The 14,265-nt window shown below is 37.4% G+C and overlaps 1 protein-coding gene across 1 annotated transcript in view; it reads left to right on the top strand.

Annotated features, from left to right (window-relative positions):
* Window positions 1–14,265, top strand: part of LOC124288421 — a 97,848-nt gene that overhangs the window by 16,813 nt on the left and 66,770 nt on the right. Inside the window, exons 4-7 of the mRNA XM_046724938.1 lie at window positions 9,936–10,486; window positions 10,767–11,050; window positions 11,599–11,799; window positions 12,772–12,957. Of these exons, the coding sequence (XP_046580894.1) occupies window positions 9,936–10,486; window positions 10,767–11,050; window positions 11,599–11,799; window positions 12,772–12,957 (1,222 nt within the window). The remainder of the gene's footprint in view (window positions 1–9,935; window positions 10,487–10,766; window positions 11,051–11,598; window positions 11,800–12,771; window positions 12,958–14,265) is intronic.

Raw genomic sequence — 14,265 nt, 5'->3', positions numbered from 1 at the left:
TCTGATTCCAAGTGGTGGAACCAGGCTTGGCAGTTTATTAAACAGGTTTTCATAGACAGGGTTGAAAACACAATTGAATGCTGGATTGGACTGATTTGAACGTGATTTAGTTATATAATGCAGCGTTGTTCAATGGAAGGTTCGTTAGCCTCTGCATATAGACTGTCTACCGGAGAGGTCCTAAAAGCTCCCAGGCAGAGCCTCAGGCCTTGGTGGTGGATAGAATCTAATTTTTCTAAATTGCATTTGCAGGCTCCACCATAAACAATGGAGCCTTAGTCTAGTTGAGAGGGAACAAAAGATCTGTAAAAGTGAAGGAGGGTAGTCTGATTCTCTGTATTTGAAACGACTTTTAGTAAGTCAACAGCCTTCAAGCACTTGGTTTTCAAATATTTTATGTGTGGTAAGAATGTCAGGTGACGGTCGAATATGAGTCCCAGGAATTTGGCCTCTTCTACTGCCTTGATGGGAGTACCATCAAAAATTAGGTCTGGATCCTTGTGTGGTTTGTATTTACGACAAGAGTGAATACATTTTGTTTTGGATTTTGAAAACTTAAAGCCATTTTCATTGACCCATTTCTGGAGTTTGATAAGGCAGAGTTGTAGCTGCCTTTCTATTGCGTGCATGTTCTTACGACGACATGAAATATTGAAATCGTCCACGAAAAGGGACCTATCAAAACAACTGTTCAAGACGTTAGTGAGGCTGTTAATTTTGATGTTAAAAAGGGTGACAGACAGGATGCTGCCTTGAGGGACGCCCTGATCCTGGTGGAAATAATCTGACAATGTAGAACGTACCTGTACTTGAAATTGTCTGTTGTTTAAAAACTGAGATATGAACTGAGGTAATCTGCCCCTCAATCCAAATTCATGTAAATCTTGTAAGATACCATGTTTCCACGTTGTATCGTATGCTTTTTTTAAATCGAAAAAGATAGATACAGTATACTGTTTGTTGACAATGTTTTTTTTTATAAAATTGTCTCCAGTGTCTCCAATTGCATTTAGGACGTCTGAAAGTAGTTCCATGGGATGAGGAACATTCCTGAATTTTCAGGTTTACGTTTTTTCAGGGCAATGTGTTTGGAATAATGGCCAATTGGCCTTAGTAAAGTTCCACCTTGTTGATGGTGGTTCATCTGTGGGATTGATAGGAGTAAGAATTGTCTTATGTACTAGTTGTGCGCTTAAAATGTATATGAAAATAAATAATATCTCTTCTAAATGGCTGTATTTCAATCACTTTGATTTACTTGTAAAAAAAACACTAAAACGTGTTTTCTATCTCTGAGTACAAATAAACTCGCCAAAGTGTCTATCTACTACTATTTGTCTTATGTCTCATACTATATTTCATACATCGTTACCAGTATGTATGTTTACAACTGAAAACACTAAAGTTACACGGTGTTTTGAAAGGGTGTACGGGACTGTAAAACCCTTGTAAATTACGTATTTCCTGAGGCAAATTTATTACCCTTAAGATCTTTTTATTTATCTTATCTTTAAACTAACAACTTTCAATCATCGGCAGAATGAGACGCAAAACGTTTCGCCATTATTTTTCCTGAACTGTCATAAAGGGATGGCTGAGTGTATGTTAAAAGTATCGAATTTGAGGCTTTTTACACAACAAGTGAAAAACAGAAACATTTTTTTTAAATATCTTTATTGACACAAACAAATATGAAATTATGACAACAATTGTATTAATCTGTTTATACTCATATTTGTATACGCCAACTCTAAAATTTCGAAGCGATCAGTCGTTTGCCAGCCCCATTCCATCAAAGGTCAAGGTCAATCGTACAACCCGTGTTGTGTGTCACATGACAGATTTGACGGGGAGTACATGGTTTGGTATGCTTTGGCTATCTCACCTCATTTACGAGCACGGTATCCATTGCTGTAATATGATTGGATGCCTTAGGTCACATGCACGATTTTGACCAATCACGATCCTTATAGGAGACTGTGGCAAACAAGCGTCATTAGAAACCAAAGTTTATCTAATAACATCGCTTCTTACAACTGTGAAAAATACTCTTGGCAAAGGGTACCGCCATCAAACGCATCGCCTCACGTGTTATTCATACGAAGCTTCGAAAACTGAGGTTTTTCCCACTGTTGTATCACGTTACCGAGTGGAAAGCTACTGATATCGGGTAATAGACGACCATACATATAATTTGAACAATCTTTTTTAAAATAATTTTCCGATTACTTTAAAATGAAAACATGGAAGAAAAAGATAAGGGGAAACTATGACATGTTACAAATGGAATAATCGCCGCATTTTTTTGCTTCCTTCGCGATTAAGCTGGAAAGCTTGCATTTTCATTGAAAATTAACGTATTTATTATGTATTGTATTATTTAAATAATAAGATAAAAATATATGTTCATGTTTATAAACAGTACGATTAAGACCTTTCAAATGCTGTATGATATGTAGTAGTAATAATGCTTTACAAGCTGATATTTTCTTATCTGAGTCTCTGGGAACTCGGTGTCATGGCAGTAAAAGCCTTTGGTTGGCTGGTGTTGAAAGAGTTAAGACAGCAGCAGAATAATTTAGAGTCGATAAAATAGCTGACTGAGAGTTTTCTAGCTTCTCCAAATGTGATGTTTTTTCTCGTATTTCAGTTTAATAATTTTAGATTCTGTTTTCAATACTTGTTCACAATCAAGATTCTCATGGCTCTCACCACAGCGCTGGCAAACCACAGAACGAGTACAATTCTTAGTGCCATGGACAAACTACGGACATCTAAAACATCAGAGTGGAATGGGGACATTCACCTCCACCCCGATGTTGACATGACCAGCTTTGATCGACTGTGGTATTGAAGATCGAGCAAAAATGAACAAGTACATGTTAGTTTGTTCAATGCATATAAATACCTCTGTTAGAATGGATAAGCTTGATAAATAATAGACTTGTTTGGTACTTGGAAACAAATAACCTTATAACAGATTAGAATGTTGTCTCAGGAAAAAAACAGAAGCACTGTCGATCACTTAGTGCGTTTGGAATCATTTGTTAGAAACACTCTAATTATTAAACAACACGCTTTCTCTATCTTTTTTATCTTAAAAAGCATTTGACACTACGTGGAAATATAGCATTTTAAGAGATTTACATGGCTTCGGATTGCTAGGCCGTTTGCCTCAATTTATAGCCAACTTTAAATGGCAAACAATTTCAAGTCCGCGTGGGTTCTACCCTGTCTGATCATTACAATCAGGATCAGGGTGTTCCACAAGGCAGTATTTTGTCTGTCACACTATTTAGTATAAAGATAAATAGTTCATCAAAAGTTTTAAACGATTCAATAGATGGATCGTTATTTGTGGATGATGTTAGTATTTCCTGTCGTGGTAAAAATAGGTATACTATTGAACGGTAACTGCAGTTGTGTTTAAACAAGATAAATATATGGTGTCTTGAAAATGGCTTTAAATTTTCTAAATCGAAAACTAATTGCTTACATTTGTGCCGTAAATACAAACGACATACAGACCCTGAACTGTCTCTAGATGGCCCGCCCATCAAAATTGTCAAGGAGGCCAAGTTCTTGGGTCTAATATTTGATTCACACTTAACGTTTCTGCCACATATTAAATCCCTTAAAACTAAATGCCTGAAGGCACTTGACTTGTTCAAAGTGGTTTCAAATTCTAAATGGGGAGGGGATCAAGCTACCCTCCTCCGTCTATATCGATCACTGGTCCGTTCCATCGTCTATGGTGGAGCCTGCAACAGCAACCTAAAACTATTAGATTCTGTCCACCACCAAGGTCTAAGACTTTGTGTGAGGTAATTTAGAAGCTCTCCTGTTGACAGTCTCTACGTTGAGGCCGATGAGCCATCCCTTAACCCATGACGTATAACATTATCCTTGCAGTATATAACAAACTATATTCTAATGAGTCAAATCCTGCATTTAACTGTGTTTTAATCCTCTTTATGAGGATCTGTACAATAAAAAGTCTTCTCTTGTTCCGCCTCTGGGTCTAATAGTGAAACTTGTCATTTCTGCTGCTGACATTGAGCTAGAAAATATATCTCCTTCCCGTCTTCTTCCTTCTCCTCCTTGGCAGTTAGTTGGACCAATTGCAACGTTGACCTAACACTGACAACACTGATAAAATCGGAAACAAATGAATTGCAATATAATCCAGAATATAATCAATTAAAAGGTAAATATAGTACATACAAATCCTTATTTACAGATGGGTCCACGAATTGTGGCGCACTTGCTTGTGCCACTGTCGTTGGATCCCAAACATTATCTTCTCGATTGCCCAATAACAGCTCTATTTTCACAGCAGAAGCTAATGCCATATTAACAGCTCTTAAATATATTAATAAATACCGTAAATAATACATAATCTTTTCCGATTCTCTTTCGTACCTTCAGGCCCTTAAAAATCTTTCTTGTAAACATCCACTTTAAACAGAAATTATTGAATTGTATAATCATCTTGCTACTGGCCAATGTGACATCGTCTTTTGTTGGTGACCCAGGCATGTTGGTATTTCTGGGAACACAATGGCCGATTTTGCTTTTAAGGCAGCACTCAACAAATCTCTGACACCACTTCTCATCCCATACGCTGATTACAAAGCTGCGATTAGATCGTACATCCGTTATCTGATGCAGAAGAAGTGGGACACCTAAGTAGGTATAAATAAATTACAAGCAATAAAACCCTATATCGGTTACACCTACTTCGATTGTCAGTCCAGATTTGAAGAGGTCATTATGCGACGCTGTCGCATTGGCCATACTAGATGTACTCACGAATGTTTATTGAAAGGCGAAGATCCTCCGTTTTGTATCCCTTGTGATGAGAGAATCATGGTCAAGCATGTCTTGCTTGACTGCATTGGATATTCCATCACAAGGGATAACTATTTCAAATCACGAACTATGAAGGATCTTTATAATAATATAAGTTCTCATTTAATTATTTCATTTTTAAAAGAATTCGATTTGTTGAATGATTTCTAAATAGATAAATCTTTTATGTTTGGATATAAAATTAGTATCTTCGATTGTGAGTGGCTGTAACCTCAAAGGGGGTTAAAATACTGTAAAATGATTGACCTCCTGAGAGGATACGTAAGTCCAAAAAACATTCAAAGTAATGTTCAATTTCCCACTGTTTTTAATCGTAGAATACGTGTTTTTTAATGTATGGCTAGATTTACTAAATTCCTAACAGCTGAAGGGATGGTGTAAATCCAGCTAGGGTCTATGCAGGAAGCAAATGTACTGTAAGCCCCCATGGTCCCTAGTATGGTGATCTACCTTCAGTTGTTGGCAACATATAGCCTGTTTTTGCCTTGTGTTGTCATCTATAGTTAGTGAGTGAGTGAAATATGCAAATTTGCGTAACGGCTACCAAGCTACATCAAGTGTCCTCGTACTTTCAGTCAACATCACGGTTTTTTTTCTTATTGTCTTCATAGAGCAATAGTCCTGGGACTGTTTCCCATATAGGCCTTAAATCCAGAGTTGGCGGCACCCCTACTCCAACATAGGTTTCTTGGTGTTTTCTTCTAGTTAAAACAATACATTTATGAATTCCAAACATTAACCAAAAATAAATCTGTCCGTTCTGTTACAAAATGTGTGTTTACTGTTGATGGTTGTAAACTTACCAAATATGAACAAAACATGCAATATGCCAAACAATGATGAATTTATGACAAATATTTCCATGATATCATTTAGTTCTACCGTATATAACTAACTACAACACTTATAATAATGTTTGTAAGTGCACATGTGATAAATGAACACATTTTTGTCCCAAATCGTTCATTTTTTTATCTCTCATTTTAACGCTCACAGTGACATTGTTTGTTATATTATGACAACTTTTGCTTTTATACTGTGATGCATGCATATTCTTATGTTGGTATATTTAAGATCCATCAAGCCAGAAGAAACTAATTAACCTTTCCATATCCCTACCCCTAGCAACAGCAAATGTGAGTGACGGGTGAGCCCAAGAACATTGAGTTATGGAATCTGTGAGCAAACGCAACTTATGATATATTTAGACATTATGCAATGCATTTACTGCACGTCAGCTAGATAACATTGCACAACTAAACAGGATGGAATCTTGATTACACGACTGTTGGGTTGTGATTTCAAGATCTAAATGATGGAGATAAAACGACCTCGTACAGCAAGTACTGGCAAATGTTTATGCCATAGTTACTGACAAAATCCGGGAAAATTGGAAACATTTACACCAACATCGTGGAACACATTCTGTAGTGCTGCAAAACGTCGAAAAGGCTCTGTTTACATGAAGTTGAAGAAGTATATTGATAGTGAAATTGAGTTACCCAAGGCTGTGACTGAGTTGGCGAAGCACCATAACTGTTATGCTACATACACCTTAGGCAAGAGTATTGAACTCTCTGAACAAAAACAACAGCAGACACAGAAACAAAGTGAGACATCAGAGTGTAGCTCAAGTTTAGTACCATTGTGTCACGATCCATTGTTTCTCAATCAGACAAACGTCTGCATGGAGACGGGCGCAAAGTAGAAGCTGCCAGCCCAATGACTTTGTACTCAGCTGTTGAAACATTATGTAGAGCTGCAACAATATTCAGAGGGTACTCATACAGCTGGCAGGAGGTGCAAGAGGAGGAACCGATAGTATTGCTTGTGATGTACTTGATCATGTCGTAGTACGTATACCCACAGTAAACGTCTTACCTCTGTCCAGGAAAACACATCCAGAGACAATGCCTATAATGAGGCATTGAAACGTCTTTTAAATGAAATTCAAAAGGGAATCATTGATAGATGTGAAGTTTGGAAGATGTCTGATGTTATAGATAGATTTATTGAAATTCTTGAAGATGTGGACATCGATCAGCCAAATTACAGGTCAGACAAACTGAAGAAACGTATCATAAAGATATTTGGAAAGACGATTTCTTTCTGGCATCCAAAGTTTCGAAGTGAATCTGAGATGATATTTTCTGATATCGTCCCAAAAGGCATGCATATTGAAGCAGGGGCCTCAAATGTCAGAGATTTGCGGAGGCAAGATATGGAAGATTTTGATAATGTTGGACTACATCTTGATAAGAAAACTGAACAAGTGCGTCAAAAATGCTTAGTATCACTGATGGTTCACCATGAGGTACAAACAGTGAGAGACATGCCTTGGCCACCATCACCGCAGGACATTTCAGAAGAGTCACTAAGCGGTGTGGTTCTTGTGATTCTATTCAATCTTTTGGCATCGATTATTGTTGGAATCGTCGATGATAAAAACGAAAAATTGAATATGGAACATCGGTTTAAAGTTCCGGAGCCAGTAGAGAGGCAAATTCTTGCAATTGCACAAGACATAGTGTATTGCAGCCGTAAAGGTAGAATATGTACTCCAAAGCATGTAACATTGGCTGCTTCAGTGCATTATCTCACAGATAGTATGGAACTAATGTCTACATTTAACCACTTCGGACGTTACATTTCAAAATCAAAGCTCTCAAGAAATTGAAAGCGCTCTGGCAGAAATGCGCCCACAAAATCAAAGGGCTGCAGTGGTGCCGGCAAACATATCTTCAAATGTTCCAGTATGTTTAGTTTGGGATAACAGTGACTTCCAGAAAGAGACTGCCTCTGGTAAGAACACAACTCATTGCACCACTGGAATTGTTATACAGCCTAGAGTATCAACTTGTTCTCTCCCACAAAGAGAGGCAGACACTGCTCCAACTCGCAGAAGATCAGTGCAGCCAATTGTCGACCAGTTTATTGAAGAGTATACATATGGCAACAAACGTGTTGGACCTGAACGAATTCAGGGGCCAGTAGAACTGTTAGCTTACAGAACTGCAGAAGAACCATAACATGCATACAGGACAGAAATGGTTCACGTCACGATATGACTGAGATATTGCCGATGTGACGTTAAATCTTAACTCACTCACTCACGTCTTACTGCTGACTTCACATGCCCGCAAGAGGAACACATTCAGACCACTCCTGGCTGGTGTGGTTTCAATGATATAATAAGAGAGCATGATGTCATTCCTTTGCCACACAGTGTAGGGTACCTTCCTGTGATAAGATACTCCACCAACAAATCTCAATTCAGTCTACACCCTCATGCACAGATCTATGGAAACTGTTGATATGATCAGTTGTAATTCTAACTATTCAGTGCTAGTGACTTGCGATCAGGCATTTTTTTGCACTTTCTTTTGAAATATACCATTCACCACTGCATGATACCTTAGAGAGAATTGTGTTGCGCATGGGAGCTTTCCACATCCTACTCAATTTCCTGGCAGTTATTGCGCGGCATTGTTTAGAAGCAAAACCAGAAGCGTTTCTCCACATGGGAATGGCTGGAGGATTGATGGAGACATTATAGTGCACTGGATGGACACCCCAGCAGCTCCAAAAGCTGTGATTGAATGTGTTAGCTGCAAATGACAGAGTTGCGCCAGTATTCGTTGCACATGCAGGGTCAATCAAATAAGATGCACCGGTGCTTGTCACTGCAATATCAACGAATGTCAGAATCGGACAAACACAACTACAGATATGGATCAACACAATTATTATCTGAAGATTTTGACTGAGAATCATCGTGAACTAAACTGTTTTGCACACAACTTTTGCTGCCATTAGTTCTCTCACAAAGGCAACAAACCAACTATTAACAGTGTTGCACAAATAGAGTGAGTGAGTTTAGTTTTACGCAGCACTCAGCAACATTCCAGCTATATGGCGGCGGTCTGTAAATAATAGTCTGGACCAGACAATCCAGTGATCAACAGCATGAGAATCGACCTGTGCAATTGGGAACCGATGACATGTGTCAACCAAGTCAGCAAACCTGACCACCCGATCCCGTTCTTACGACAAGCATGGGTTACTGAAGATCAATATTCTAACCCGGATCTTCACCGGTATGCACAAATAGAAATCAGCTGCAGACACTATATTTTTATATAACATCATAGCTTTTGAACATACGAAAATGTTGATATGCATTTGGTATAACTTGCAAACACACATATTTGATCAGATAAAACAAAAATGCTAATCATGAGCAAATTGCAGTAAAAAACACAATAAATTTGTGAAGAACAAAGTTATTTTGCACATATTTAACTTTAAACATCTCTGTAAATGCTATCATCATGCTACCAGGTTAATTTTGCATGTTTCTGCTAATTTCTGAGTAGATTTATAGCAATTTGATTTACATATGACACATAATATGTTTTTTGGTTAATTGGTCATTTTTACTGTATCCTCGATAATGAAACTTGATTTTTGTAACAGAACGGACACTTTTATTTTTGGTTAATGTTTTCAAATCATGTATATACACACCAAATAGTATTAAGAATTAACGTCACATCGGCAATATTTTAGCCATATCGTGACGAGAACATATATGACATGGAAATGGAATTTATGTATATTATATAAACCTGTCGACAAAGGACAGTAAAACAACCAGAATATCACAATTAGAATTAAAACTAGCGTGGAAAGTTAAAACTAATAGCACTATTTGGACAATACAATATAAAAACAGGCTATAGATCGCCAACAACTGAAGGTAGATCACCAAACTAGGGACCATGCCAAATATCATGAATTGTCAAGATACCTATGTTAGAGCAGGGATGCACGAAAGTCATAATTTCTGGAACAGCCCTAGGACTACAAAGGACTGTAAAGTCATGCCAACACTAATCGTGTAAATCCCCATGCTCTACAACCAAAGAAAGTATTATAATTCCAGGCAAACAAAGAGTCGTGACAATCAAATAATATCCATCAATTGCTTAAAATTAATATCTCTTTAAACATTTTGTGTGTATCTAAAAAGTTATTATATACACATTATTTTCCTTCATCAGGTCATTAATCCGGTGGCTGGTATAGTTCGCAAGACTGGCGCGTCAGAGGTCACCATCAAACCAACTGATTCAGACTTCAAACAGTATGAGATTATCATAGCCAACATAAATGCCTCAGTTGGGGATGAGGATAAGCATTTTGAACAGGCACGGGTAATAGGAACATCCGGAGGCAACAACGGGTGTGACTGGCCTCACATTCATATTGCTGTCAAGAAGAAATCTCAAGGAGCGGGTGATGACTTGTGCTTCTACATGGACCCATCACCCTTTGTCAATATTTTGAAACTGAAACCTGTCTGGCGCCAGGAATGCAAAGACTTCATCACTAAACACTTCGGACAAGTTGCAGATCTGATATCGATGCCTAATTTTTTGAAACAGGTTTTGGGAAAGCTGAAACGAGAAGCGCTAGACTGGCTGAAAGGGTTTTCTGTTCAACTGCTAAAAAAAATCATCCCCCCAGATTCGGAACTAGGGAAGGCCATGAGCTTCACAAGCAGTATTCTCGGATCTCTGTCTGACGTAACACAACTGTTCACAGGATTTGAGTAATTACCATTATAATTATTTGTACGATTGAGATGAACTTAACATGATTGTTAAGAAAAACATTGTTTAGTGTCATCGGAATGCGAGAATGTCGGATTAACGAGAGTAATTATCACTGTTTTAAATGGTTCCCTAATTTTTTGTCGGAATAACGTGATTGTCGGATTAATGAGTGTCGGATTAACGAGAGCTGACTGTATAGTCAAAAGCATGTTTTCCACATACAAACGTTTCATGCTTTCAAGTATCTGTAATAAACCTATGATGGATTTGTTTCAGGGGCCATATGAATCATTTCCTCTCTGCAATTAAAACCAATGTCAAGGGGAAAGATTTTGGATCATTTTCGAGAATGTTACTGGCAAATGACCGCTTGAAGAACCGTGTCCCTAAACTGTCTGGTTTGCTTGGAAATGCAACGTCATTACTGACGAAATTACCAATCGGTAATCTGAAAACATTTGCAAATGGTGGTCTTGGTAAACATCTTAGACAACTTGGAATTATTCCCCAAGGAGGGAGACTAGCCAGCATCTCTCTCCTGAAAACGTCCATGTTTACAAGTAAGAACCACAAAACAATGTCATTAAAACACTACAGTTACGAAACATAATAAAGCAACCATCTGTTTGTTAGAGAGTGCAATAAAAGTTAAAAGCGATATACGAGCACACAGGCATGACGGAGGACAGACTGTTTACTTCCTTGATTAAGGAAAGCATTTTTCATATGTTAAAAGAAATGGCATTGTTTAGTTTCGTAGTTATTGCAACTTGACTTTTCACAAATGCCTTGCGCTAGCTGTCGTAGTAATTATGCACCTTGCATTGCTTGTACCATATCCATGCTCATGGGTTTCTACCAAAGCTGTACACGCTAAGGGCTCTAATAAGTTCACGCTTTCCTCCCACGTCAAGATGATATGCCGTCATATTACTTAAGTATTGTTCAAAGAGACTACAACTGGTTCAACTTAGTTCAGTTATTGTCCGAAGTGGCTCCTCACTCTTGAACAAATACACTTTTTTTCTAAATTTCATTGTAGTCAGTCTTTTAAATTAAAATATCAGTGTAGTTTACTTGGATTCATTTTGTCGCATTATGGTTTCAGTGTGTCCAAACTTTAAAACTGGCTTCCAGTATGGCCATGATCAGATGTGTACAGCTGATGAAGATTGTCTTGGATTCTCTTGTCATATTGATATACCACTGAGCAATATTAAGGGTGGAATCCCATTGAAAGTCAAGGTTCATCCTCTCGAGGCCAAGGTTGACGTTGAGCTGAATGGTGAAAGAATGATTGCTCCCAAAGGTAATGCAATGGATATTAAATTCCCAAGTTATGGTAGAGATGGTATTAATTAATAATAACAATTGACTTAGTTTTCCATGTGTTTGTGATTGATGGAAGAGGTACAGGATCTGCTCACGTTTTCGCGAATTCCAGATATAGCCAATATTTGATAATCGTTCATAAACCAATGCGATTGATTTAGTCAGCACTAGCCTAAAAAAGATGCATTATGATTATATATATATTTGGACAAATCTGTTTCTTTTTCGTAGCGTTCATTTCAGAACGATTTAGTGTGGTTGTTGTATCTCAGTTTGAAAGACCCACTTGCCACCCCTATGTATGGCACTTATGACACTGTGTCCACTTGAGTTGTTACATTGGCTTTGTAGATTATACAGATATATCTGGCAACTCAAAGGAAACAATGTCAACTATGAAATAAAATGGAACATTTTAATGCAATCAAACATAAGCAAGCGAGACTCAGGATTATGTAACCTCTGTATTGAAGAGAAGCTAGAAATTCTCAACAACAAAGGCAACAAGATCAACAAAAAGAGTGAACTACTTTCAACCATGGAAAGCACGCAAGCCGAATGAGAAAAAAATAGTTCCAAGCAACTTGATTTCAGTTTGTCTGATGATTGCCGCATAGAGCACTTGTGTTTGTGTGTGCATGACACTCTGAGTAACAAACATGAAATAATCAAGTATACTAAACATACATATATACTTGCTCCGCCACATATATATATATACATCTGAAGATGTTGCCTTGATCGATTAAATTCAATCCCTTATTTCATCATTGCATTCATATTTTATTAACTAACATCCAGATTATTTCCCCCACATAACAAAACCAAAAACTAAATATGATGTAGGTATTTTAGAAACGATTGGCATCAAATATCACTTTTGCATAAGGACTCATGACGTCTTTTCCACATTGTAGTAGTGTATATGGTAACGGTATCTTTTTTGTAGGCAACAGTGTCTTCTGGACGGAATATCGACCAGTTTCATTCGGTCTCAAAAGTTCTGTGGAAATACAGGGTGGAGAACTTGTAGTTTCGCTATCTGTCAAGCCTTGCTACAGATCAACGTGTGTTCATGACATCAAAATCATCAGGCAATTAGCTTTTCATCAGAGACACAAACATGATATTTCTGGTTAGTAAAACAGCTTACTAATTTACATTGATGTCTTTTTTGTGATAGTGAGTATAAATCCTACGTCACATCGGCAATATTTCATCAATTTCGTGACGACAGAAAGTCATATACTGTGAGTAAATACATCTATATATTCTACAATCTGCCGAAAGGACAGTATAACAACTAGAGTATCACAAATTAAAATTAGTTTGAGTTCAGTCTAAAATGCTTAATCATTTAAAAAACACACTATAAAATCGGGCTATATATCGCCAGCAACTGAAGGGAGATCATTCTATTACTTTTGCTACCTGCATCTCTTCAGTTGTTTTGAGCAAGTTAGCCAAGCAATTCTACAATTAAAACTCTGGTAATGATAAACATGGATTGAATGATGTGGTCTTCAGTACCCTCTTCAGAGGACAATTATTCTAGGAGGTATTCAACCCCCTCCAAAGGTCCTGCCACACACAACCTAAGTTATGTATTCATTTGACCAAATATAAAACGAAGCATTAAATGACTAAAAAAACATATCCTTTATAATAATAATAAATGCATATTTATAATGCGCCCCTTCCACACCCTAAGGCATGCTCAAAGCGCTACAGAATATTTACACTGGAGTATTTACAGATGAAGTTATACATAGTAAAAACATATCCTTTAAAGATGATACTGTGAAATATCGATCCCATGTAATGGCAAAAAATCAATACAGTTAAGCAAGACATGCCTGACTGTGATTCTTTCATCACTAGGGAACCGCCGCCATATAGCTGGAATATTGCTGAGTGCGGCGTAAAACTAAACTCACTCACTCACTCACTCACTCATCACTAGGGATACCAATACGCCACCATCCTTGGATCCATCTGTAAATAAGGATTTGTATGTGTTATATTTACATTTTATTTGATACATTTTTCAACTTCCTTGTATAATATTATAATTCATTAGTTTAAAGGGAAGATTCATTAAATGTTATCAGTGATAGGTCAGCTTGTGACCTAGGAGGAGAATGGAAGAGCTCAACATGGTCCTCAACATCAGGGAGGATTGATGCCGGAAGGAGATATTTGCAGATAATACCAGCAGCAGAAATGAAAGGTTTTACTCTTATCTCAAGTCGATCCCATGTATTATAATTCATTAGTTTAAGATTCATTAAATATTGTTGTCAGTGATAGGTCACTCTTGTGACCTAGGATCCATCTGTAAATAAGAGTGTTATATTTACATTTTATTTGATAAATTTTTGTTTATATTATAATTCCGGTTTAAGATTCAGATATATTTGTCATGCAGCTCAATACCAGCAGC

The sequence above is a fragment of the Haliotis rubra genome, unplaced genomic scaffold, assembly GCF_003918875.1.
Source record: "Haliotis rubra isolate DU_JTF1 unplaced genomic scaffold, ASM391887v1 Scf418, whole genome shotgun sequence".
Lineage (NCBI taxonomy): Eukaryota > Metazoa > Mollusca > Gastropoda > Lepetellida > Haliotidae > Haliotis > Haliotis rubra.
This window is presented reverse-complemented; position numbering and strand designations above follow the sequence as displayed.